The sequence below is a fragment of the Adiantum capillus-veneris genome, chromosome 7 (genome assembly GCF_014529385.1).
Source record: "Adiantum capillus-veneris isolate H3 chromosome 7, ASM1452938v2, whole genome shotgun sequence".
Taxonomy (NCBI): Eukaryota; Viridiplantae; Streptophyta; class Polypodiopsida; order Polypodiales; family Pteridaceae; genus Adiantum; species Adiantum capillus-veneris.
Window position 1 is genome coordinate 130890908 of NC_140937.1, and position 26728 is coordinate 130917635.

General features: G+C 41.6%; 2 protein-coding genes across 5 annotated transcripts; both read right to left on the bottom strand.

The window, feature by feature from the left end:
- Nucleotides 1–16528: 16528 nt before the first annotated feature.
- LOC147454630 (uncharacterized) lies at nt 16529–20069 on the bottom strand. The gene is made up of 5 exons (XM_086516520.1): nt 18824–20069; nt 18692–18759; nt 18111–18611; nt 17760–18021; nt 16529–17648 (listed from the first exon to the last, which is right to left on the bottom strand). The coding sequence occupies exons 1-5, from the start codon at nt 19281–19283 to the stop codon at nt 17620–17622; spliced, it is 1320 nt and encodes a 439-aa protein (XP_086372646.1). The 5' UTR covers nt 19284–20069; the 3' UTR covers nt 16529–17619.
- A 1259-nt stretch (nt 20070–21328) lies between these two features.
- On the bottom strand, nt 21329–26366 carry LOC147454631 (two-component response regulator ARR17-like). Of its 4 annotated transcripts, XM_086516516.1 has the most exons (8): nt 26116–26366; nt 24571–24576; nt 24351–24442; nt 23527–23637; nt 22251–22318; nt 22101–22178; nt 21948–22018; nt 21329–21669 (listed from the first exon to the last, which is right to left on the bottom strand). In XM_086516516.1, the coding sequence occupies exons 1-8, from the start codon at nt 26364–26366 to the stop codon at nt 21552–21554; spliced, it is 795 nt and encodes a 264-aa protein (XP_086372642.1). In that variant the 3' UTR covers nt 21329–21551. The 4 variants fall into 4 exon arrangements, with proteins under 4 accessions (XP_086372642.1, XP_086372644.1, XP_086372643.1 ...); XM_086516518.1 differs by lacking the exon at nt 26116–26366 and having other exon boundaries at nt 21939–22018; nt 22110–22178; nt 24351–24759; XM_086516517.1 differs by lacking the exon at nt 26116–26366 and having other exon boundaries at nt 21939–22018; nt 24351–24753.
- Between the last annotated feature and the right edge of the window lie 362 nt (nt 26367–26728).

A 26728-nucleotide genomic window follows, 5' to 3' on the forward strand; every position in this document is an offset into this window, starting at 1 on the left:
TCGTTGTCGGAAATATTTGTGGATCTATCCAACAAAGTGCTCAATGCCCTTGTGTGTGTGTCTGTGTGTGTGGGCATATGTTATTGAGCCTAAAATTGGTGGTAAGCTTCTAGAAGTCTCCATGTTACTGCAAGAGCACCCAGCATTGTAAAGCTCACCACACCCATTCCTATTTCAGCGGTGCATTCTCAACTTCTTGTGCTTTGGCAGCTCTGGCCCTTGAAAGGGAGCATGTTTTCAGGCTGGATAGTTCTGGTCATCTTATGAAGGTTTGCTCTTTGAGTAGCCTCTTGCCTCTTACCGAACCTCCCTTACACTTGCTCCCTAACCAAGAGCTAATAACGGCTATGGCCTGGTGTGCGCCGAAACATAGACGATACAAGGGAATGGATGAGATCTTGGATTTAGCAGTTTAAAGACCTGATAAGGCTAAAGGAGGAAGCTAGGATCTTGGAGGGCCACTTTATTTGGCAATTTTGGGACATGCTTAAGTCTTTAACCTTGCATTGGCTAAGCTTAAGGTGGTAGTGATAAAGGGTTGGGTTTACCTAAAGAGATAAGTTTTTCTTCATCATGGCTTTATGTAGAATGGTTCTGATTGATGTGAAGTGACCACTTTCTCATCAAATGGTGTAGCCCATTTGATAAAAGGGTGCCCTTTTAACGATTCAAGCGTTTCTAAGGTTTTTGGAATGTCGTATCCATGGTGTATGCAGAGTGCCTTATAGGCATGTAACCTCTCCCTTCCTTTAATCTAGAAAGTCGCTTGGGATTGTTTTTACCATGTTTGCCTCCCTTTCCCCCCCCTCCTCTGTCTTTTGTGTATTAGTTCTTGAGTTCAAGACTTAATCTTTGCAGGACTTTCTTGGAAATCTATATGGATGATTTGTGTGTCTACTCTTTACTAAGGGACAACATAGACCACCTAATAAAAGTATTTGAGAAGTGCAAGACTTTACCTTTTTGTCTTAATTCTTAGAAACATTGGGGAAATTATGGGACTCGAAAAGAAGCTACTCAACCAGTGAGGAATGAGTGTGTGTAATGGAAGTTTAGAACAATTTTATTTCTCATTTTTTACGTTTTGAAAATAGGCTCACGAAACGCAAAAATCGGATAGATAGTTGGAAACTCGTCGCTGTTGTCCCATCAGGTACTAAAGAGGGTGGCCTTCTTACAATGTATGGGCAGCTTTGAGTGCAAGTGGGGAGTTGTGTTAAGGACTTTAGGCTTTTGCAAGCAAAATATCCTCATTGACCAAAGATGAACAGGCTCTTCAAAATTTGAGGAAGCTCAATCCTTTTCAAACCAAATTGAGTCGGACTTTTTCTTTTCGACAAATCTCTCACTAGCTTGTTCAATTATAGAAGCTTCTTGTTCTTTTTCGTACTAAAAAAAGCTAAACCTATATCCTTTTGACAAATGCCTAACCTTTATTACGGACCATAATTTAAATGATTCATATTAGGATATGTATATGTGACTCATTGCTCCACCAACACCAACTATTGAATTTAGCCCAAAAAAGCAAAAGAACACAAGTTTACAAATAGACTCAAATCAATTGGCAAAGCAAGTATTGAAATTACTTTTGTTAATGAAATGAACGTGGAAGATCAATTAAAAACGCCATATACATCAAGCACCATTGTCCATAACTGTGAATTGTTCAACACTCCAAAGCCAAGTAACTAGTTATTTAGCCGTGAAAATTGAAGTATATTACAAAATATAGACATACATGTCAAATCCTTGCAAGATTTCAGTAGCTGTTATGTGTATCATCGATCAAGATGTAGCTGCAAACTAGTCAACCATTATGCAACCGTCCAGTCAAATTTTACCTTATGAAGACAAAAGCATACTATTCTCATGCTTTCAAAGGATCAATTCTAAAAACAATGACTGCAAGCTTACCTCAACCACCATGGTCTTTAATATCGATGATCAACCATGGTCTTCTAGATCGACATCATTATGCATATATTCAAAATAGTGATCAAGCTCAAAACACTATAACCTCAACCGTACCTTCAATATGCCATGAAATATGATAACACACATGATAGGACATACTATAGACCAAAAAGACATCATCCATGATCTCAAAATCCATATAGGTCAATTGGTACACAAAGGACATCATTATGCATGTCCAAATCTCAAAACACTATAGCTTCAATCATACCTTCTATGTGCCATGAAATATGGCAACACACATGGTAGTATATAACAAAAAGACATCGTCTAGGAGCGCAATAGACCAAAATAACATCATTCATGAGCTCACAATCCATATAGATAAATATATAAACAAGGACATCATTATGAATATAGTCAAAACATTGATCTCATCCAAAGCTCAAAACACTATAATCTCGACCTTACCTTCAATGTGATATAAAATATGATAACACACATGGTAGTATAGACCAAAAGGACATCATCACTGAATTCAAAGTCTATTTAGATCAATCTATAGAGAAAGGACATTGTTATGCATATATTCAAAACAGTGCTTTCATCCAAATCTCAAAACACTAAAGCTTCAATCATATCTTCAATGTGTCATGAAACACTAGGAAATTTTGGAGGTCATCTGGAGGGCCTTCTAAGAAAATATAATTTTTGACGTTCTCTCTCTAAAAAATAGATGGGGTAAAAGAAAAGGTGTTCTCAATACAGTTATTCAAAAAGTGTACTTACAAGTAGATTCTTTTCACAATGTTGTGATGATTGAAGAATGTCTCTTTTTAGTTACATTGAATGAATCTCATCGTCTTGGAGGAAGATTCAACGACTCGGCTTCCTTCTCCTTGCAACTTCTCTTGCACTGAGCACTAATGGATTTCTCCTCTACAGACACAAGCCTCCTTGTCAAACGTCAAAAATATCATCTACACATTGATTCGGATCCTCAATATGAGCCATTATGAAAGCGAAGCAAAACTAACACACAAGTGACACTAGCAGAGAAAGAAAGACTCAAAGCAGAGGGAGCAAAACATGTAGATATTTGAACACATGGTTTGCTCTATCCTTTGAATCCTATGACTAATGCCTCTCTTGGATTTGCAAATCCTATTGGTTTATTAACCTTTTCTCGTAATGGAGAGAATGGCTTGCTTGGCTATTGCAAAGCTTTAACTGACCAAGCTGAAATTCACAAATGCATAGTTCATGCTCAAGAAAATGAGATTCTACGACTTTCTCATTTTCATTGTAATGATCAAAAAACCATATTGCAGCACACACAAGAATTACATGCCTTGCAAAGAAAATGTATTGACCTTACGATACGAGCTTAGGTGCTCATGTGTGAAAGAAGAAATGATGAAATCTTGAAACCTTGAAGGTTGGATTTGGTGGTCTTAAGAAAAGAATCCAAGCATTCAGGTGAGGATTCTAAATGTTTTAAACTATTTCAGCTAAACAAGTTGGTTTCTTATGTGCATATTGCTTCTTTTGTAGACATGTTATCTATCTAGACAAAGAAAATTTTGATCCCATCGCCAATGTAGGGAGGCAGTTGAAGCCCTTGATAAGCAGCAGTCTTGCAAAAGATATAATCCATGACAAAAAGTTTGAGGTTTTGCAGCGGGATATAGTGGACCATTTTATTTCAAAGAATACAGTGCTTGCCATTGAAATACATGGCACACTTGACTCGCTTGGTGTGAGAAAGAGAGGGTATTCAACTATTCAATAGTCTATCTCCTCCATATTTGTGAATAAGGAAAAAAAGTCTAAGCGATTACCAACAACATCAAATGTCTAGAAAGAGAGACTTCAGTTCAACCATGCACAAAATGACTTCCTTAGATGTCCCTTTCATGTTCAAGGTACTTACAAAGCCCAAGGAATAGGTGTAACTTATGATGAGTACAACAATGTCTTCATGGACCTTACTATGTTGCAAACTAGAATGGTAGAGTTTACAATGTCACATTGAAGAGGTTGGTGGCATGCTACATTTTGTCTTGAAGCTAAAATCTGAATGTGAGATTCTTAAAGAGAAGAAGCTACAGTGAGTGACAATCACATTAATGAATAGGGCACTCTCAAAATGTCCCACCAATGATTCTTTATACTTTAGTATCCAGTCGAAAACAAACATATGGTGGCTTAGTGTTTTTCAAGTAATTCATTTTCTTCCAACATTTGTACTAAAATGATACACATCACATGAGGATCAACCTTGTAGATAAAGAAAGAGGACCATGACATTTTATTTTGGGTCTTCCATCAAACTCCTATTCCTTACATAATTGACCGACAAATGAATCGAGGAGAGATACTGGCTATGAATGGGAGGGGAGACTTAAGTCTAATGGCGTCTTGCAGGTGACCTCAAAACATTGAAGTGTATATATAATTGTGGAATGGGTGCCATGGTAAGGTCTCCATGCTTGTTTTCTATAAAGTCTGCAAAGGTGATGGACCCAAAGTGGTGGAGAAAGGCTCCTACTTGTCACAATGAAGACATTTATTTCGGCCCAATTGTGGATATTCCACTTGTTAATGTTCACATTTGTACAATGCATGCTCTTTGCAGAATTTTGGATAAGTTAGTATATCTCTACATTGGTTTTGCTTGGAAAATCGAGAAGTCCCGTGAGCACCATAAGGCTCTAAAGGCCCTTGAACTAGTATTGTCAGATATGGATGGGTCTTCAAGGGGGTAATGTCAAAATCCAGTGGGATAAAAAAACATTAGCCGATGAGAAGGACGTGCCTTCCAAACCATCCATTGGTGGGGTCAAGGCACATAGATTTTTATCTAAACCACTAGGCATAAAAGATATGAAGCTGACAAAGCGTGGGAGGATATATCACTCAACCTATGTTAGCAAAACTGAGTATCTACAATGGAAAAAACTACATATGGCCGTGAAGGACTAGGAGCCAGCTACTTGTAGCGCCAAGGTTGATGTGTGGTGTTCCATAGACGCACTCTTTCTTATGTGTGACAATGATGATTGGTTAGAAGATGATCTCAACAAGTTTAAGGAGAACCTTCAGCTACTGAAAAAATCATTTGAGGCAGCATGGACCGACACTCAGGTTACTCATTACATGGTATTCTTTAAGCACTCTTGTGATTAAAAAGAACTATGTCAGTGTTTTCTTTGCTTAACAAATTTGCTTAATTTGTAGCACATCATTTTTTACCATTTACCATAATTTATTCAAAGGTATGGAAATATAGAAAAGTTGCCTTTGAAAATCAAGATCCAATACATAATTAAAGGGTCACATCTTTGATGGACAACCAATTCTGAGTTGGTGTAACTATGCCCCATGTGATTACATGTGTAGTAGATGGGAACATATGTTCACCATATAGACACCTAACTTGTAGTGTGTGTATCATTGAACTTGGATCACATGAGTAAAGTGTAGAGCAGTGGGTAGGTATGAATAAACCCAGCCTTTTATAAAATAAGGCAACTAATAATGAAACATTACTTGTCTCCCTTTGACTTTTTGCTCGCACACTTCATAGGTCATTTTCCTGCCAGTTCGGCCCATTTTTTTGCTCATCCTTTCTTCGCCAGCCATGGCATCTTTTGGTACTTGCACCCTTTGGAACACATTGCGCTTGGGAGCCCATCTAGAGCGCCCATGTACCTGTTGGTCCTAATTTCACACACGTGCTAATAGAAATTTATCACTCCCCTTGCTATTGCAATCAAAACTCTCTCTCTCTCTCTCTCTCTCTCTCTCTCTCTCTCTCTCTCTCTCTCTCTCTCTCCACACACACACACACACACACACGTACACGGACATGGACACGGATTGGCATAGAAGCATCATGGATCTCTACAAGCCAATTCGATTTGATTTTTGGTTGCAAACATTGCTACGTGAAAACCCTAATGATTGCTTCTCTGCAACCCATGTTGAAGGTCGACCATACTCGTTAGCCCATCTGGTTTGTTTTCTTCTTTCTATCTCTATTCATCATGATTGATATGGTATGCAACACACACACACACAACTACTATTGCAGATTGAGTGCCCTTATCTTCTCTCCTTACGGATATGCTCTCTCTTTCTCTCTTTGCTCACATGCCCCTGCTGGGATTTATATGTACCAGAATCCCTATGGATTGGCTTTATGTCTTACTCTTAAAAGTGAATTCAAGACACACATACACACATGCACTTGTATCCCCGCCCTCCCCCCCAAACACACACACACACACACACACACACACACACACACACACACACACACACACACACACACACACACACACACACACACACACACACACACACACACACGAGACTAGCGCCAAATCTCCCTCGCGCCATAACACACACATGCTCTCATTTGGATCCCTCATATCCTGCAACACATTTGGACATGCACAACATGTCTTCACTCAAACAAACCTATAGGCAATGTCAGTATGCTGGTGAAGAAATCAGGTAAACCCAATAAACAAAGCATGATTGCATCTGGAAGCGGATGGCGGCACAACCCCCTCTATAGCTTCTCAAATACATATCAAGCCTAGCAAATCAGATACTCTAAAGGAAGATGTGCACAACCCCCTTGTACATACAAATTCAGATGCATCAGGTAGGTTCTCTGCACCTACTTAGAATGGTTGTGGGATTATTTTACTTATGTCGTGAAGATTGAGTCATAATGGTTGGATGTTAGCTTGAATATACTGCATTTTATGTTTTGCTACAAATATGCGATATGGTTTTTACTTGATTTTTTGCAAAATTATGCGAAATAGACAAGATGTATCACTTTTGATCAAGATTACTTTTATAATTCTGAAACTATACTTAAGTTGGAAAATATGATGTGCTAATAGACGTCTGATGTGATCTTTGCCTTCTCATAACAAATGACAATCTTGAAATCTGATTGGGCTTTCCTCATATAGGAAGGATTTATTATGATAGGTCCTTGACATGCTGCTTTATGTATAAAATTGTACATCCTCTCAATGAGGTCTCTTGAGAGATAGCATTGACTGTGGTTTTGAAAATTCTGGTCATAATCCTACTTCAATGTTTATAAATGTTGGAAAATTACAATTGGAAGTACTAATATGGTAAGATTATTAACTCAATGTTTATGTATTACAAAGCTTTTTTGCATGATATGAGAAAAGAGGAATAGTTTCTAAGGATTTGAATGCCTTAAACCTCCCGTCAAGGGTCTCTCTAAGAGATGGTGAGTACTAAAAATTTGAAGAATTGCTAAAAATATGGACAAGATGATGTCCATTTTTTACATTGCCGATTACTTTGTTAAAAAAAAACTAATAGCCTGTATGATAAATAAAGGAAGTAGGATCTTAAAACGTTGAGAGTGACAAAGAAAACCTTTGGCCCTGGTCTTATTGGATGGTTATAGTAATGAGTCTACCTCTTTGACATATGAATAATTTTGATATATGGAATATTGAAGCCTCAAACCTCCACTTGAGGGTCTCACAGAGTGAATGGCAGAAACTGGTTTTTTTGGAAAGAAAACGCTTCTATCACGAATGAGACTTTGTCCAATTTTGGTTACTCACATTGAATTTTTTAGCATTGATTGATCTAATGATGGCTCTATTTTTACAAGTGAAGTGCTGCTCAATTTGGATTGATAGATAAACTTTTTGTTAACATTCTATAAAATTAGCTTACTTTAGAATGTGAGTAAGTAGACTGTATGAGATTTTTTATCTAACTTAATGAAAAAAATATAAGCTTTGTACATTGTGTATGGAAACTTGATAATGGCTGTCATGGTACAGTTAGAATACTGCCCAAATTTGGTCTTTAGTTTACAGTTGGAATGCAAATGAAGTTTGTCACTTTTATATGGTACAACATTTCTGTTCTTTTCTAATCCTATGATTGGTTCTCAGTACATAACATATAGACATATAAGAAATAGGAATTTGTTTAATGAATTTTTGGAATCCTTTTAAAGTTACAAAACAAGATGCTACCAGATTTTTTTACGAGCTAGTAGCATATGAGGTATTGCTAGTTTTTTTATAAATGACATACAAGTTTTTTTTTTTGTTAATGAGGCGATAAACCTCCCGTGGAGGGTCTCGTTGAGTTTTTGAAATACTAATCAAATTACAAGGGAGATACTGTCCGATTTTTGTCAGGTGGTCTACAATGATCTTTAACCCAAAAATACATAGATATTTGCATCATATATGGTAGTAGACAATAACATCATTTCTTTGGGAAAAATCGGAGAATATTGGGATACTCATGACTTATAGAAATTAGAAATCCATTACGCTTCCTTAAGAAAATTAAAACATGCTTGAAACTTAAATACCAAAATTGAATATAAATCAAATTGCACCACGTTGCTTTTTTTAAGAAGGTACAATTGTATTACCAGACTTTGAGTTACATGAGATGGGAGACTTAAATGATCTATCCTCTAGAAACTGAGTTACATACATGAGCTAGACATTATATTATTATCCTCCAAGAAATAGGAAACTCACACTTAATATGTTTTGAAAGAATTTTTATTTTTTCTGAGATTGGGGAGATCTAATTGAAATATAATTAAATGAATGCACCATTACATGTACCTCTTACAAGATCTACACTTGGTTCATGTATATCCACATAAAGACAAATTTCCAAAGCCAAATTATGGTATCATCAAGCTTATTTTTGGGCAAAGGCTGCGTCACAAGAAGTTTTGGACAAATTCTCACAATATTTCCCACATTGTGACTTACCTCAACATCATGAGCTTCTGTGAGGGAGGCGTTGCATACCTAGCTAAGTATGATTGGGGACAGGGGACCGCCGGCCTGGTGGGGGGGCCGGTGGTCCCCTGCCCCCAATCGTACCTAGCTAGGTATGCGGTGCCTCTCGAGCAAAAGCTCATGATGTTATGCATTGTATGAAAAACACTGAGAAAGACTCTGTTTTCGTACATGAGAAAATTTCTAAATCTTCTTGTTATACTGCAGCGGCATACTTATCATGGATTAAGCCCAAGCTCTCCATCCTTGGTCTTCCAGTTTCCTCCCTTATTTGCACTGCGTTTCCATTCTTGGCCACTTACCAGGGAAGCTCAAAAATTAGTCTTTTTGGTGCCTTTCTCCCGGTCAAAGGCAGTAGGCCATGCAAAACGTTAAAGAGCACTTGCCCTCAGCAGGTCGGCACATCAAGGCAAGAGAGAGAGAGAGAGCACTTGCCCGATGTTCTGTAGGAGGCGCAGCTCCATTTCACACCAAGAGGTGGAGAAGTTGGGCATATGTGGGTGAAGGACAGGGAACCAACGGCCACAGAGAAGGCAGATGGGTGGCCGAGGAAGGTTAAGGTAGGCAATTGCATGAGCAGCACATGTGCTTGTGTGGAGGAAGAGTTGTGAGCTACACATGGAGAATCAAACGAAGCCTTTAAAAGGTGCATGCTAAAAATCTGCAGACGAATCACAAGAAGTTTTGGACAAATTCTCACAATAATTCCCACATTGTGACTTAACTCAACATCATGAGCTTCTGTGAGGGAGGCACAACACACCTAGCTAGGTACGATTGGGGGCAGGGGACCGCCGACCCAGTTGGGGGGCCGGTGGTCCCCTGCCCCCAATCGTACCTAGCTAGGTATGCGGTGCCTCTAGAGCAGGAGCTCATAAACTTTTTGATAGAAAGCAATGTCTTTTTCATATGAGAAACACAATGAATAATTGTTATAATCTAAGTTAAGGATGCATACCTGCGAGGATATTCATTGTATTTCCCTCTCATAATAATTTGCCAGCTGTGTACTTAGTACATTAAAAAAAAAGATGTAACTCATATCAATCTGACCAATCATAGAATCTGACCAATTGTGTACAGTCCCTTTAAGTATACACAATTGGAGACCAAGGTCTTCAACTATGTACAAGCTTGGCAACTCATTTCCATTCTTTTTTTCTTTCGTTTTTTTTGGGTGAAGTCCATGTGGTTGCAAAAAGACCTTAGGGTTTTAGGACACATCATCATAATCATAATGAAAGACTATGGTGAGACAAATAGATGGCTTGCCCCCTCAAACCTCAGGACTATATAACACATAGCATTTTTGGGTTGGGGGAGGGGGGGGGGGGGGGGGGGGGGGGGGGGGGGGGGGGGTGGTGGTGGTGGTGGTGGTGGTGGTGGTAAAGGGGATCAAGGACAGGGAACTGGATGGAGGCTTATCGAGGGGATCTGGGCCGTGCATACCATTAAAAACTAAACCTGGATAGCGTGGGGGTCTGGGCACGTTGGCCAAATTCAAAACTTGGACCAACTAACGCGTGGAGACTATTGGTTGGTAGCATGGCGAGCCCGCGAGTGGAGATGATAAGGGGGTTGGGGGGAGAAGGGCCTTATAGAAGCTTGCGCTAGTTATATGCAACAAATTGGTATCCCGTCATCGCTCAAGATCGGCATTGTTTGAGGCCCAAGCGGACAAGCAGGCATCGAAGGTGAGCACAATCCATTTTTTCGTTGAAGGTTTGGATGCATGCAAGCTTCTGTATGTGGTTCCATGCATGTTTTCTGCCAGCATGGATGGGCTCGACCATGGGGTTCTGCACGAGCTTGGCCATGCCATTCTTGAAACCCATAATGGGGAAAATGTTTTTCTTGCAATTGAATTGAGTGAATCCTTAGTTAGGGAAAGGGAGTCCGTTGTGTGGCTCTGTGTGTGTGTGTGTGTGTGTGTGTGTGTGTGTGTGTGTGTGTGTGTGTGTGTGTGTGTGTGTGTGTGTGTGTGAGAGAGAGAGAGAGAGAGAGAGAGAGAGAGAGAGGAAAATAGAGGGAAAATCAATGAGCGTCAGCCCACACACCTGAGATGAGTGTGCACCTACATTCTTTTAGCAATCTTTGTCACAATATGTTGAGGTTATTCCTTGCATTTTCCAAAAGCTAAAGTATTCAAGGGGGATGAATTGGTCGATCAGAAGTTCATGGGTTGCAACTTTGAATTTCTTATTATTGTCATGCTTATGGTTTCCCATATTTGATAAGCTAATTTGGCTTGAGGTTGTGTCATTTTTTTACATATAGTACCCAGGGGATGGCTCGCTCACCTGCTAAAAAGGGGAAGAGAACATGGCAACGGGGTGGTTGCTCTTGCATCACAAGAGCAAGCACACGTGAATGGGAAGTAGGAAAGGCCAATGTTTCACCAAAGGCAAAGAGTGGGGAGGAGGTCCAGCATGCGGAGAAGTTCAAGAAGGTGGACATAGCCCAAGAGCAAGAAGAGGGACCCTTGTGTCATGAGGAGAGATTCACTACTCCTCCTACATCTCCTCATGTAGAAGGGGCTACTTCTCAACCAAGGAGAAGTCCACAGAAGCACACCTTGCCTGAGATGGGCACACCCTCGAGCCTAAACATCCGTCCGCGAAAGAAGTTGGTGGGCTCAAGGGAATGTGGAGTTGAGGCCAAGCAAGTGGCAGAGGATGCAGCAAAGGGAGAAGCACATGAAGTATTTGAGGATCTTGCAAAGCAAGAAGAGGCAGCCAACATCCAAGATCCAAAAGTCTATCTAGCGATTGAGCTCTTTGATGGACAGCTAGCATGCCAATGCCGCGCAAGTGCGGATTGCCCAAAGCGATCGGCCTTCATCTTCAAAAGACTGTGGATGATGTCTCACCTCAAGACTTTCCATGGAATCACTGTAGAGATTGAAAAGCGCCCTGGAGGTCGCCCCCTCCACAAAGAAGCTGAGAGAAGAGCAAACCTCATGCCCAATCCGGAAGTAAAAGCTTGGCGTAAAGCAGCTTTAAAAAGATTTGGCGACAAGGATAGGAAGTTTAGGCAAAACTGTAAAAGGTATCAGCGCAATATGCGCATACGAGCTCACCAAGTATGGAAGGACCTCGGAAATCAGTATAAGCACATGTCAGAGACCGCTTTTATTGAGGAATTTGTGGCTGGGAAGATGCGAGACTACATGGCAGCCAAGGCTCTCTGGTTGGCAAAAATTCAAAAGCACATTGGTGAAGGTACAACGCACATGTAAGTTTCCGATTTGTCTAATTCGATTTTGTTTTGTCATTAATATTTTTATATTATGTTTGCACACCATGTTTGATTAATTCATTTCTACTAATTCTCTAGCTACCATGCTATGAACATTCACAGAAGAGGATGCATGATATTCCTCCTTGGCTTGAGGCAGCCTTGGAGGACACTGTCAATGAGGACCCTTTCCAACTCCCAAAGGAGAGGACGACAATGAGAATTATAAAGACAAGAGAGAAGAGGGCCCAGGACTTGCAGAGACATTAAGCAATCTTAAGCTCAATGAGGATGTATGTGTCTAGGATTTGTAACTTTTGCTTTATTATGCATAAGTAATTTTGTTTAGGTGTTGAGAGCGGTGAAACAAAAACCAGCATGCTGACATGTTCTAATAAATGTGCATTCCTTTCTAGCCTACATTGCTTGCAACTCCAACAAAGAAAAAGCTTCCAGTTCAAAGAGGGAAGGCACGAGAGAAAGCTATTGAAATAGGCTCCCCCGATGATAACTCTTTGTCGGCTCTCCTATTTTATGTCGGTAATAAATAGCTGATAGTTGAAAAAATAAGCCATGAAATCAGCCATGCCACTCCGACACGTAGTAATCGGGCCTTGTAGATGTGGCTTTTCTCAACCATCCCTATGTTCACAGTTTTCTAATTGTTTGATACTCCCTATGTTCATGATTGTGGCATGTTGGATGTAGATTCTCTTCACATGTGCCTATGTCGCTAACTCTCTTTTCTTTGGCCTACGAGTGGACATTGATGATCAGGCTCTACGCTTCATCTTATCAAATAAAGCATCCATGTGTGGTGAGTAGCAATGTGCTTAACATACACACTTTTACAGGTGGATGGAGTACAGACTAGGCTCAGATGTCCTCGTTCAAGTGATGCTTGTGGACTCTATGTGGTATTTTGTTGTGGATGCTACTATGGGCAAGTGAGATTCCATGCGGGTCTTACATAACTTCTTCGGGGAGAGGGACTTTGGTGAATGCATCATTTACAGGTGGTTTGTAAGGAGAGGACAAAGGACTGCTAGGTATGCTACATTGTGGCTTCTCATTAACATGCTGATGTTGTCTCTCTTTGCAACAGGGAGCACTGGACATGTTGTGTTACCTATCTTGCCACACATGCAAAGATTGCAGGGCTACGTGGGAGAAAAAACCACATTCTCTACTATGACCCACTTGGGTGCACGACCATGATGGATATTGTACCTGTTTTGCACAGGTACATGGGTTGACTTTGTTCATCACAGTTTGGGGAGGTTAGTATATGAAACAAGTTGATATGGCTAAATGGCTTTTTATCTTGCTTGTTATGAATGCAGTGTTGTGGAGGCGATGGCCCAAGGAGTAAAAGCTCATGATGTCCAACATGCATTGCTTGAACCTGCTACCGAAATTGTGTCTAATGGTTTGATGCTACAGGGCCCAATTCAACCAAATGCGATTGATTGTGGGTTTATGTCATGCCTGCCATTCGCTACATAATTTAGTCTTGCTTGCAGGAGAAGAGCAAAAGTTGGGTATGCTAGTGTGTGTGTCGAGTGCTGGATTTATACCATATGCATCTGGATATTCATCTCCTTTAATTTCCTTCAATCCTCTTGTGTTTGCCGATGTTGTGCAAGTGAAGAAGACATGGTTCATACACGATGATGTGCTGGCATTGAGGCAAAGCCTCCATAGTTGGTGCTTAGACGTAGTTGGGGGCGGGGGGGGGGGGGGGGGGATGGGGATGAGATTATGGCTGGTTTTATGCGTTGCATTTTGCGCTAAAGGGAGCCAGGTCTATGGCCCGTTTTGTAACAACCTTTAATGCATGACACTTTATGTATGACCCGGTTTAGGGCGAGGTTTTGTGTCAGCCTACGTATAATGGTTTGTATCAGCCTACATGCAATGTCCGGGGTTTGTGTCGACTAAAGTATGTATGGAGAGTTTTATGGTGCAATGTTATGTTCCACGTTTATGGTCTATGTCCTCAAGTTGATGTTGACGTCTCTGGTGCAATGTTCAAAAGAAAGTAAATCAATGGCTAGTGACTATGTTTATGTGGGCTTGTTTATGGCTACATCCGAGATCGATGTTTTGTCTATGTTTATGGCTCTGTGCAGGTTCAGGACTATGTTTGGGTTTAGTTAGATGTATGTGGGAAGTGGCCATGTTTATGTAACACGCAGGTTTATGGCTATGTCTGGGTTTATTTATGTTTGCAGGTTTATGGCTACGTCTGAGTTTAGTTAGATGTGGGGCCAGTGGCCATGTTTGTTTATGTTTGCAGGTTTATTTCCACGTCTAGGTTTAGATAGATGTATGTGGAGAGTGGCCAATGTTTATGTTGTAAGCGGGCCTATATTTGGTATATCACGCTATTGTCTGCGTAGGAGTGTTTTCAGCAGGAGGTTTGTTTCCATTAGAGTTTTATGATTGAGCTCAAACCCCGAATTCCTCATCACTTTCTGGACATGCATCTAGTCCAGCTAAATTCCTCGACGACAACCCCAACTTTAGTGGTTTTGTTTGCAGCATTGATCTAGCAACCTTTGTGCAAGCTTGTATGTATGTATGTCTGTATGGCTTATGGTTTCAATACATTTTGAGTCTCATGTAGAAGCTGATCATGTAACACGAATGGCTCACTCAGTTTTTATGGTCATGCTTTTTGCAATGTTTATGGCAAGGTTTGATTATTATTTTCTGTTAAGTTTATGGAAAGGTCCAGTTGTGTCTATGGCGACTCCCCGATTACTGATGTTATGGCGAGGTTCAATTAATACTTTTTATTGAGCAGTCTTATATAGTCTGGTTGTGCCTATGGCGACTCGTTATTGGTGTTATGGGGTTGGAATGAGATGATGGTTGGTTTTATGTGTTGCATTTTGCCGTAAAGGGAACCAAGTCTATGGCCTTGGCTCAGTTTTGTAACAGTCTTTTATGGCATGAAACTTTTATGTATGACCAGGTTTATGGTGAGGTTTTGTATTGGCCTACGTACATTGGGGTGGTTTTGTATCGGATGCCTACGTGCAATGTTCCCAATTTTTGGTGCAATGTCCTCAGTTTGTGTCGATTAAAGTATTTGTGGTGACTTTTTGGTGCAATGTTCCACGTTTATGGTCTATGTGCTCGATTTTGGGCTGGTTTATGGCTATGTCCGAGAGCCATGTATAAATGTCTAGGTGCTCAGTTTTCGGCTTGTTTATTATGGCTATGTCCAAGATCCGTGTGTTGTCCAAGTTTACTGGCTAAGTGCATGTTCAAAGCTACGTCCGGGTTTAGTTTTGGATGTATGGTCAGTGGCCATGTTTATTTATGTTTGCAGGTTTATGGCTACGTCCGTATTTAGTGATCGACTGCCATAGGTTCATTTATGTTTGCAGGTGTATGGCGCGGTCCGGGTTTAGTTGTTATATGTATGTGGTACTCTTTGATCAGCCAATGTTTATGTGTATATAAGTGATCTAGCAACCTTTGTTTATAGTAATGCATTCATACCAAAATTTATTCTTTTTTATCTAGTACTCATGTATATATGACTTATGGCGTGTTTGGGAAGTCAAGGTTTAATCTTTTGGTTTCGAGTTTGGCTCCAAGTTTAATAAGGTTGCAGTCCATTTGGAGTCTCCTATAGCTGATCATGTAACACAAATGGCTCGCTCAATTTGATATTTATGGCGAGGTTCGATATTACTTTCTCCTGAGTTTATGGCAGGTCTTGTATATGGTGTTATGGCGAGGTCCGGTTGGTGTTGTTATGGCGAAGTCAACTTTATGGCATGATGTCGAGCTTATGGGCGAGACCAAGTTGTTACCATGCTTTTGTCGAGTTTATGGGTGCCGCCCAGGGTTTATAACAAGGTTCGATTGGTGTTTGTGGCGACTCTACGTTTATGGTATTATGGCGAGGTTTGTTTTTAGTGTCATGTTGGGTATGTGAGCTTTTGGCAATCAGTTTATGGTCATGTCTGAGATTATGGCAAGGTTCCATTGTGTATGGAAACTATAAGGACCATTCCGAGGCTGATCTGGAAGATGCAAGACCTGGCAAAAGTAAGAGCAAAATCAGAATCCCAGAATTGGTAAAAACATATGTACATGGCTGATGTGTACGCATCCAAAACCCAGCAAGATCGTCATCAAGATCAGCTGAAGCATGACCCTTTTTGGCTCAACCTGTAGCCCTATATAGAGATGCAAGACCTGGGAAAAGTCAGAGAAAACTCAGCCCATCAGCTTGTTGTCAACCACCTGGCAAAAGCCTTGTGTTGATGCGTTATGGTTTCATTTTGCTGGTGATATCAAAGAGACAACACTTCATTGTTGCGACCACTTAAGAGTGATAAAGAACAAACAACCAGATTAAGACAACCCAAATGAACTTTAGGATATCTACAAACTAGTCTAGCTTCTTGGGGACTACACATTATATCAATCTAATTGTTACAAAAACACATATATTTCAATTGTCCAAGTCATGTTCACAAAACATACATAGCTTGTAAAGTTCCATTGAGGCATGACATATGAGGATGACCCTAAACCGCACGCAAGTCATATAAAAGTAATTCATGTCTGCGAGACATAGACCTTCTCGTATATCCGTCCATCATCAAGATTCACAATGAGATTCTACTCACAATCAATATGCGATACCTCGTGGTCACGTGCTATGATAGAACCATTGGCCGGGTTTTCACCATCCCATAACTATACAAGGTGATTCATGATCTGGGAAGTTGAATTTGTAGACAAGTGCTTCTGAGATAGAGGGAGCAAAGCATGGCATGTATGGCAACATACTATATTTGAGCCATCAACAAGAAGGGTTTAGCTACAACAATGCCGGTAATTAACACGTCTCCATTTCTCAAAGCACACCCGATTTTGCCCTTGTTGGTACTTACGTTTCATGTTTCTTGTTTTTTTTTATGGTTGGGGACAGCCTTCAACTGCCTCACTTATGCCATCAATGATACACGATAGCTTGTCATGCACAAGCCGTGTTTGTGTGACATTTGCCTGGATTTGTTTGATGCTACCCTTTCTTGGCAAGCCGATCTCCTCCGACTCATGGAGATTCTCCAAGTTCTCCATAGAGATCTTTAATTTCTTAAGAGCAACCTCCTTTTGTTGCAATGTCCACTGCGGTAATACATCAGCCAATTGTCGCATCAACAACTCCCTAGATTTGTCGATACAATTGACTATCTCCATGTCAATCTGTTGCAAGTCTAGTCCAATGCCATTCATATCAATATCCAGTGCTTTGTCATCACATCCACACCCTGTTTCCAAGACTTGGGCACATTGTTGCATTCCATCGCTGGTTGCAAGGTCAGCCTTTGCATGCACGCTATCCACAATAGGTAAAATTGCATGAAGCATTGGAGAATAGCTTTGAAGTATTAACCGAAGCCCATATAGATGCTTGCATTGGGAGGACAGTCTGGGCAATCATAATACGAAGATTGCATGCTCACATGGTACCAAGAGTCCGATGTCATGCTTTGAATCTTGAAGAGTAATGTAGATTCGTTCACCACCTAAAGAGTTTCAGGATTAGTCTTGTATCATTGACATAGCTTCTCCCCAGTAGCTATTGCCTTTGTTGCACTCTTGCTTGAACTATAGTACATACACAACAAATCGTCCAGAATCCGTTGTTAATGAACATGCCATGAACTTTACTAAGAGGTAGATCAAAGAGAAAGTTCAAGGAGTGGGACAATAGCTCACCTAGCTCTTGCTTTTTCTTCAAGAACTCCAAGAGAGTTCCTCCCATCCAACTTCCACTCCTCGCATTGCCAACAAGTGCATGCAGTAGATCCAAAGCTGACCTATTTATCCTCGCATCCAAGAGAGTATACTTGACATATTGCCATAGTCTTTCCACCAAATTTTTTGTGTCCACATTGCCAAGGGGAAAAGAACGTCCAAACTTCGTCCAATGTTCATGCCATACACATGACTTTGAGCACCATCCATTGGAGACATAACGCTAAATATTTTCATGATTGGAGTAGTCCAACAAGAGGCGCTGAAAGCGAGCTTCAAAGTCGTCCTCGGAGCTGGAGTGCATCAAGTTACACATTGAAGAATAAACATGGTCTTGCATGTGTCTTGGCACTCGCGGCAAAAGATTCTCCACCCAAGCCTTTTTGACATGAAACCAACAACTCCTTCACTGTGTTCAGCCCAACAAGCAAGATAATCTTTGATGGCTCTCAAGATGGCATTCAGTTCTTGGGGACACTTGTCTATCACAATTGCATTCGGTCGTATGCTGCCCATTCTCAAGAATATCATCCAGATGGTCAATTCAAGGGCAACGCTCTCCTGACATGTCCCAGGGTCACTTGTGCACATCATCAACCACAATGGAATCCCTGTACCATTTTGATTTGGTAAAACAGTTGCATACAATGGCAACCCATAAACGTTTGTCTTGAATGTGATGTCCACGGCCCACGCATTATGTTGTGAGAACCGAATACACATCTGAAGCATCCAATCATCTTGAATGATGATGACAAACGGCTTGTTGACGTCTTGCAAAGCATTTGGATTGTATGGTTGCACATACGCGAACTTTCGAAAGCAACAAGTAACTAAATAAGGACACAAGAAAAAGGAAAACATAAAAATGAAGGTAAGGCACTCCAAAGTACCTTTCCTACGGCTTGTAACTTCAGAGCCTCCATGTACATCGCAGACCAATCATTCCCAGATGCACGTCCTAGAGAAAAACAGAATGGTTAAGTAATTAAAGGGGTGACAGGAAAAGAAAATTATCTTACTACCTTCATGCCATAGGATATATGCCAATTGTTGGACCTCCTTTGAGATCATGAAGAATTGAAAAGTTGTGCGATCTAACAAGGATGTTCGTTGCATGTGGAAGTTTTCTTTTGAAACTGACATTTTGGCAACATGGCGACATGTTCCAATGTCAAAATAATCCTCCATGCAACATTGAAGCACACTTGGATGAACAGGTAGATGATATAAGTCAACCCAAGAGCCAGGACCATGGCCCTCATGCATAACACGAAGCAAAATGGTGACCTCATGAACTCCTTCACTGAATTGCACATGTGCCTTGAAAGGACAATTGCACTTCTTCGTTTTCCCCTCTCTGTGCTTGTTTCCTCCATGACGCCTTCTTGAACCACCACGATGACAGACATAGTAGTCCGCTACCTTACCTTCGCCTACCTTGGTTGATCTTATCTTAACAAGCCTGACTTTATGGTTTATCATAATACTCTCCAGCACATCACACACATGAAATCTATCTGTAATAATTTTTTCACTCGGATTTTCCTAACCGACATTACCCTATCCTCCAACCTTCTAAAACATAAGCAATTCAGATTGGAGGATAGGATCCTTCTTACATACCTGACTATTTCTAATCGCATCTCTAATGAATGAAGTAGGTATGCCATGCCTTTTGATAATTGTGCACCATGCAATTTTCACATGATTCATAGTTTCCAACATGCTCAAGTGAGCCCCTTGCTGGTCGACGTGACGTTGTTCTATAATGGTTGTCCACTCCTCCTTTGGTGCAATGGACTTGGGAGGGACACCCTTCAAGAAGATCCTAATTGATCCATGCCGAGGGGATCCTTGGATCACAAGATTGTCCTTCATCTTGTTCCACCATTTTACATCATGCATGCCGACATCGTGCAGCATACCCAACGTTGGCTTACAATCCCTTGAAGCTCTAATAGCATAAGGTCATAGCTCTCCCGAGAAAAGCTAAAGAAATGGTGAGAAGCATGCAACTCTGGGTCAAAAGATTGGTCACGGGTTTCATGTTACATTTAGGTCAGTGGACCGTATAACTTGTTTTGTTGCCCAAGGTACATTGAGGTCCAACAATTGTCTGCTCTCCATTCTTGTTGTGACTTCTTCCCTCTACCCTCCTGCCTCTCAGAGATAATGCATGGCCTCTCTGCCCAAACCCCAGCAGCGTGGCCTCTCTGCCTGTTGACCCCCCTCAAAAGCATCCCAAATTCAAATTACCCAACCCCCCTTTCACCCTGCTGACATGGCACCCTTCGCAAGTTTATCCCGCGTGAATTTGGCCAACGTGCCCAAGCCCCCCCCCCCCCCCCTTTCCGAGTTTAGTTTTTAATGGTATGCACGGCCCAAATCCCCTCGATAAGTCTCCATCCAATTCCCTGCCCTTGATCCCCTTACCCCCCCAACCCCCTTAAAATGCTATGTGTTATATAGTCTTGAGGCCCTCCAATCCTCCATTTCCAAGCATATCCAATTGCTCATTATCATACAAGTAGCATGTCGTTATTGTGAACCAAATGTTACATGCCTACATGAGGATAAGCAAGTTCTTGGAATAATGTACGGGTAGAAATCAGCTAACACAATAGAAGAAGCATGTATCCATCTAGCAATTTGCCAAAAAAGTCTGCTGCATTACAACAAATCAAAACTTAAGTAAACCCTCTAGCTTGTTAGGGGGTGGATCCGGGGTTTTTTAACCATCGTTAAGGACATGCTTGTGCTCTACTTCAATGCAAAAATTTATGCAAGCAATGATACCAAAAGGTGACATGTCTTTGAGAATGTCCAAAGTGGGCTTTTGAACGTGGAAAATATTTATCCATTTTCTTATAACACTAGGTGGCATAAACTAAGGTGCAAGCCCACTTCAAAGCTTGCTTTAAGATGGTAGCAATCTAAACTAACATAATATGTTGGAAGGGGTAGCCCTTTACATGTGTCAAAATCTGTGACATGAAGGCTAAACTCCAAAATTGAGAGAAGCCCTTGTGCACGCGAATCCCAACGTTAAAAAGAAACCGGTCTAGTGTATTTTAACCGGCTGAAATTATAAAATCCCGGTTAGATTTTGAACTTGCCTTTAAGAAAATCGACAAATTTACACAAGTTTGTGTAATTTCCGACAAAAGGCTTCCATTTTGACCTAAAAATCGAGAGAATTTCAAGTTTCCCCTTATTTTGATCGGTTAGGAAAAATGTATTTTTCTAGCCCTACACGCGAGAGAGAGAGAGAGAGAGAGAGAGAGAGAGAGAGAGAGAGGCGGCCGGGCATCTAGTGTAAGCATGTATAAATGTATGTAGCTCAGGCAAGTAAAGGCAGAAGAACATGGATACATCCTAAGCTGATACTGCTGAAGGCAAATTGTTGTTTGAGGTTAAACATGGAAGAACCTTTGATGCTGATACAGCTTAAGGCAAATTGTTGTTTGAGGTTATTTAATTACCAATAATTACGTGCTTGAGATTATCATCTACCCCAAGAAAAAATATACTCCTAAACTTCTTTCATGTAAACTAACTCGTCGGGCCACACACATACACACAATTTAACAATATCGGAAAAAAAAACCCACAATATCCATATTTTCTCTTCAAGTCATTGTGGGTGAATTTGACAACCATAGCAAATACAAGAAACCTCTTCGGCTTCTTTCCTTGTTTCATTACCATTCACATGCCCTACTTGATCGAAAATCACACTTTACCCCCTGGTTATATGAGCTTAGCACTAGCATTGCTCGAGCACGAACGTACATGTCCTCGGAGACGCTTCATATCAGCAGGCTGCAGTGGCTTGAAAAGGAAGTCCTCAGCACCCTCTGCTAAACACCTGAAAAGTGGAAAGCTTCAATGAAGATGAGCATAGCACTTGTAGGAGAAGAAAAGATGAAAATCGATCATCAGACGACATTGAGCCTAAAAGTATAGCCTAATGACTCCTTTTTTGTGCTAACATTAAAAAGCTTTCAATACATAACTCAGGGAATCAAGCCTCGTTCACACACATCCACACACTTTTTACTGGTATTTTCAAATATAAAAGGCCCCTAGCTTGAACAATGGACAATATAATGCTGCCTAGCAAGTTTTAAGGCTTACATTAGATACCTCTTTACGCGATTCGGCACATTTTCCGAAGACAAAATAACAACTGGAATCTCCTTGAGAGAGCATGTTCCCTATATTTATGAGACACATGGCCAGTAAGGAAACACTTGAAAACTAATCAAACCCATTCTTCAAAACACACCTCGAACACACCTTGACTACCTTCAGGAGATCATAGCCCGTCATTCCGGGCATGCAGTAGTCTGTTATGATTAGGTTGATTTTAATAGCCTGGAAATATGGAAACAAGACCATGCTTAAGCAGCCTCAGATACAAAGGAAAGTCTCTTTTGAGGGTCTTACCTCCATTGTAACCGAGCCGAGGGTCTCCAATACCTCCAAAGCTCTTTGGCCGCTGTCAACAGCTGTGACTGAAACGAAAGACGAAAGTAAATACTCGGAGAATTTGTAGCGGTAATGTCAGATAATTTAAACGTATAATTAGAATTTTAATGATATTGACAACACTTGCAATCAGATTGCAATTTTGTAGCAGGGACTTTTACAAAGCAGAAGCATGTATAACTAGCTTGGGATGGTATGTTTGCATATACCGGGTTTCTCTTATAGCCTTTGCGGAAACTTATGCATTCCCCCCAACAATATGTTGCTGAACTTTTTAAACACCTGCAAAGGGACACCCTTACAAAGGCTGATCAATCTCTCAGGAAGGCGACAAACAATTCATGAATTCACAAACACCGCTTGACATGACACCTAACTATCCCGAAAAATAAGTTCATAAAATTACTAATAGCATGCAATTTCTGATCAATCCAAGACCACAAACTAATTGCGACATTGAGGGAGTGAGCAAATCTACATCTCAGCATTACTATTTTGAGCATAAAAGTCAGTTCCCATCTAGGAGCACCGCACAAAACTGTCCACCCAACCATAGGAGTGCCAAAAATATAGTGGTCTTGGCTCATTCACAGTTGGCCAGACACTAGCCAAGCATGCCCAGACTTGTGATGTGCCGCCAGGCCACACGTTGTGCAGCTGTCCCAGGCCTCAAGACATCCCGTGTGGCCATCTGGCTCATCCTTTGGACTCCACCCCCAGCACCTGCAGTGTGCTCTACGCACTCCATCTGTGCATGCCAAACATGCTCCATGGTCCCACAGCTTATAGGTGGCATTACACCAAGCATATCTACACCTCCTCGTCCTCCAGAACCTTCATATCACTGCTTGGACTGTATGATCAAGAAATTCCAATGCCATTTAGACTATCAGACCGTAGTGGCAAGAGCGTGGATTTTAACAATCAACCTATATGTAGAGATGTCGGTTTATGCAAACTTGTTGCTAGGTAAGTGGCCACATTGTATAAAGAAGTGCCGTGCTTAGTAGCGTTAATTGCATGCTCCCCTTACTTTTATTACAAATGTGTCCCAGACAGTACCAACAACCAGTTTCTACCAGTAAATATCGAAGGAAAAGAATAGCAGAGTCATGCCGTAATCCAAAGACCAGCAGTTTTGTAGTTGCTCAACAAATTAAGGCTTCACTTGTGTTCAACAACTCATACAAAGCTACCCCAAATTGATTTAATCAGAGACAAAAGGTATCCAAACCTCTGCATGCAGATGTAGTCAGCAACCTCTCAATCATTTTCCTGTCAATGAGGCTGTCATCCACGGCCAGCACATGCACTTCTTGCTCTTCTGATATCCCATCTCCCGCCTCTAAAATGTCCGCCATGCAGCTTGAATTGACTTTATTTTTTTATGCACAGTAACGCATGCATATACACACATGCAAAATGCCCTCAAACGAGGAGTGGCTTTCACGCATATACTTCAATGCCCTTCTCTATATTTTCTACGCTGTTCCAAATGGTGGAATGCCACACACCACGTGCGCATGAAGCTCACATACATAGTCACAATCTGTCTATGAATGGAAAAGAGTGAATTGTTTGTAGCCTAATTAAACCTGTGCTTGTGTTTCAACTTTCCATGCATGCCCCTGAGTCCAGAGACAATGCAATAATTACGCAATTAAAGCAATTAAAGCATCTGTGGCTAGATGTGACAGCAAGCATGTCAAGATTACTGACATAGAAAGATATAAAATCAAGAGTTACGCAATGCATGTGCCTGTGCTTGTGAATGTATGTAATGGAGCACGTACGTATGTGTGTATGCGGACACATGCATGCGTGACGATGCGTAGGCCGGGCTTATGGCAGTGCACGGTCAGAGTCATGGCAATCCAGGCCATGAGAGTGATGGTCACTACCTACGCTTGTATGCGATCATGGAGAGTGTGTGATTCAGTGATGTCACTAGTGAAGAGTGTCAGAGATTGTCTCTGTGTATGTGGGGGACGCGCCCATGTGTGCATAGAATTTCACATGATGCGTGTGATCGTGTGACGTGAGCAAAGATACACTGACCAGCGCGGGCATACACAAGCAGTAACCATGGTTGCTGTAATAGCCATACACCTTGAATCACCATCGCACGTGTGCCTGTTAAATTTAGGAGCCTGTCTTCCAAATGGTGGACGAATAAGAAGAGAAAGCCATAAAGCAAAAAGGGCTTGTCAGAAACCCTTCTGTGAGTGTGCGCGTGTGTGGGTGCAAAACAAACAGAGACAATTATGACGGAAATCACCGGCCTCTGAAGAAAGCGATACGGTATTCCGTCTTGTTGCTTTTTGCTTTTCATGGGCCTCATGATGGTCGTCACGGACGCGCACAGAGAATCTCGCTCTTCTTATCCAAGCTTTTCCTTTGGGGCTATGGCGGGCCGCTCTTCGTCTTCTCCAGACTCCACGTACAGTGTAACTCAATAGTAATAAAAAACTCCATTTCATGGCCACGTTGTGGGTTCGATCCGCAATATATCAGAGTTGGTCGCCCGCTAATTTTAAAATTTGTTGCTCCAAATCCAACTGATTGAACATTTTATGTCGATATGGGTTGATGGATTGCCCTAAAAATGAAAGATTGACGTCTCTCTATATATATACATACACATGTAAAAATCAAGATTATGACGGGTGGAATTCCAACAGGAAGGCTACCACGTGGCTCCAAATGTGTCCTCAACTGGAATTCTAGCTGGCTTTTCATAAGTTGTATGGCCAGAAGATGGGAGGATGTGGCTCACTGGCAGACTCAACCAACTCTCTCCCTCTCTCTCTCTCTCTCTCTCTCTCCCCCCCCCCTAGTTCAACCGTTTTTAACCTAGTAGACATCAGTTCGCTCTTTTGATAATAACTTCTTCATCCAAACTCCGATTTGGGTGATGCATAGCCTCAATGGAAGAGCACAACGCCCTCTACGCATTGATGTAAAGACAAAAATTTCAAAGTTATGGAAGGCATTTTTGTAGCAGCATTTTTGAAGTGAACAGGTTCATAAAAGTTGACTCTCATCTCGTATTTTACATACAATTGTCTTCCGGTACTCACAAGGGTTCTTCTTTTTCAACAAGGTCCACAACCATTGTAAAAAATGATCCAAAATCTCCTAAGTATGGAGATAGCAACACATCCACTCAACCAACGACATCAAAAACCATGATCATGGCATACTTGGTATCGTTGCAAAAGACCGTAACCAAACAAGGTGAAGACTTACGGGCACTTGAAATGGAGAATGGCACACTAAGGATTCTTGTGGTTGTGAATGAGAATCTCAAGAGGACATGTCAAGCCAAGGGCCACGCTGGAGGTCAAAGACCTGGCGAAGGGCCGGCTTCCAAGTGGAGAAGGGATCTTGCAAGCCAAGGGGCTATAAAAGGGTGGTTGGGTGGAGGATCGTTCACGGCACTTCCCAGGGTCTCACATTGGTATCAGAGCTCAGGGAAGGGAAGCAGCCATGGAGGAGGGGAAGAAGCATGGTCTTCTCTGGTCTTCTTTCTCTCCCTTTTGTTCCTTCTCTCTCGATTTCTCTCGCATGGATTAGACAAGGGCCGTGGTTCCTCTCATCTTGCATGGGTTGCATGCATGCAATCGGTGTGCACGGCCACTAAGCAAGGTGAAGAAGACAAAGCCGAACACAGGGGCCGTGTGCAGCTTCTCCAAGTCGGAGAGAGAGCAACATTCGTCCACAGCCAAATCAAGCCGGGAAGAGCTCAACAGGCTCACGCCGCAGGGGGAGCATTTCCCATTGCATGGGTGAAGTGCCGTTCGCAACACAGCAGCCGCCCCACCTTGTCCAACTCTGCACACTATCGGCCCAGTCCGCCATCACTATGAGCAGGTCGGGACAGCATGCAAGGGGCCGCCGGGACGGTATGCAAGGCATGCTCAAATGAGGATGGGGAAGGCCGATAAGTCCGTCGGTAAGTCCCGACAGACGGCATGCAAACCCATGCACTTTCTTGCAAACCCGACCGAAAGCATGTAGGGCTCGGAAGCCGTCAAAAGCACAGTCATCCAAGGGCCGTTTCAAGCTCACCATTGCGGATTCATGTGAGCTCCAGCATGCCAAGGCCACGAGTCTTCTGTTTTACAATTGATCGAACCTATATATTGCTGATTCGACATGAGGAGTGCGATCAATTATCAGTATCATATTAACATGCACAAGCCTACAATCGACACGTTATCAAGGAACGCCCTTTCTAAGTAGACATGGACTCGATGATTGTATCCGACACAATAGGTTGTCCAAAGGATAAAGCATTCAAGGATTCAAGCGGCATTGGTATCTGAAAATCCTTCGGCATATTGCGAGGCATATTGGAAACTCTGACACAATTCCAGGTACTCGTGTTTCAGTTTGTGCTTTACTTTCGAATTGGTTATGTCATCATCTGTGTT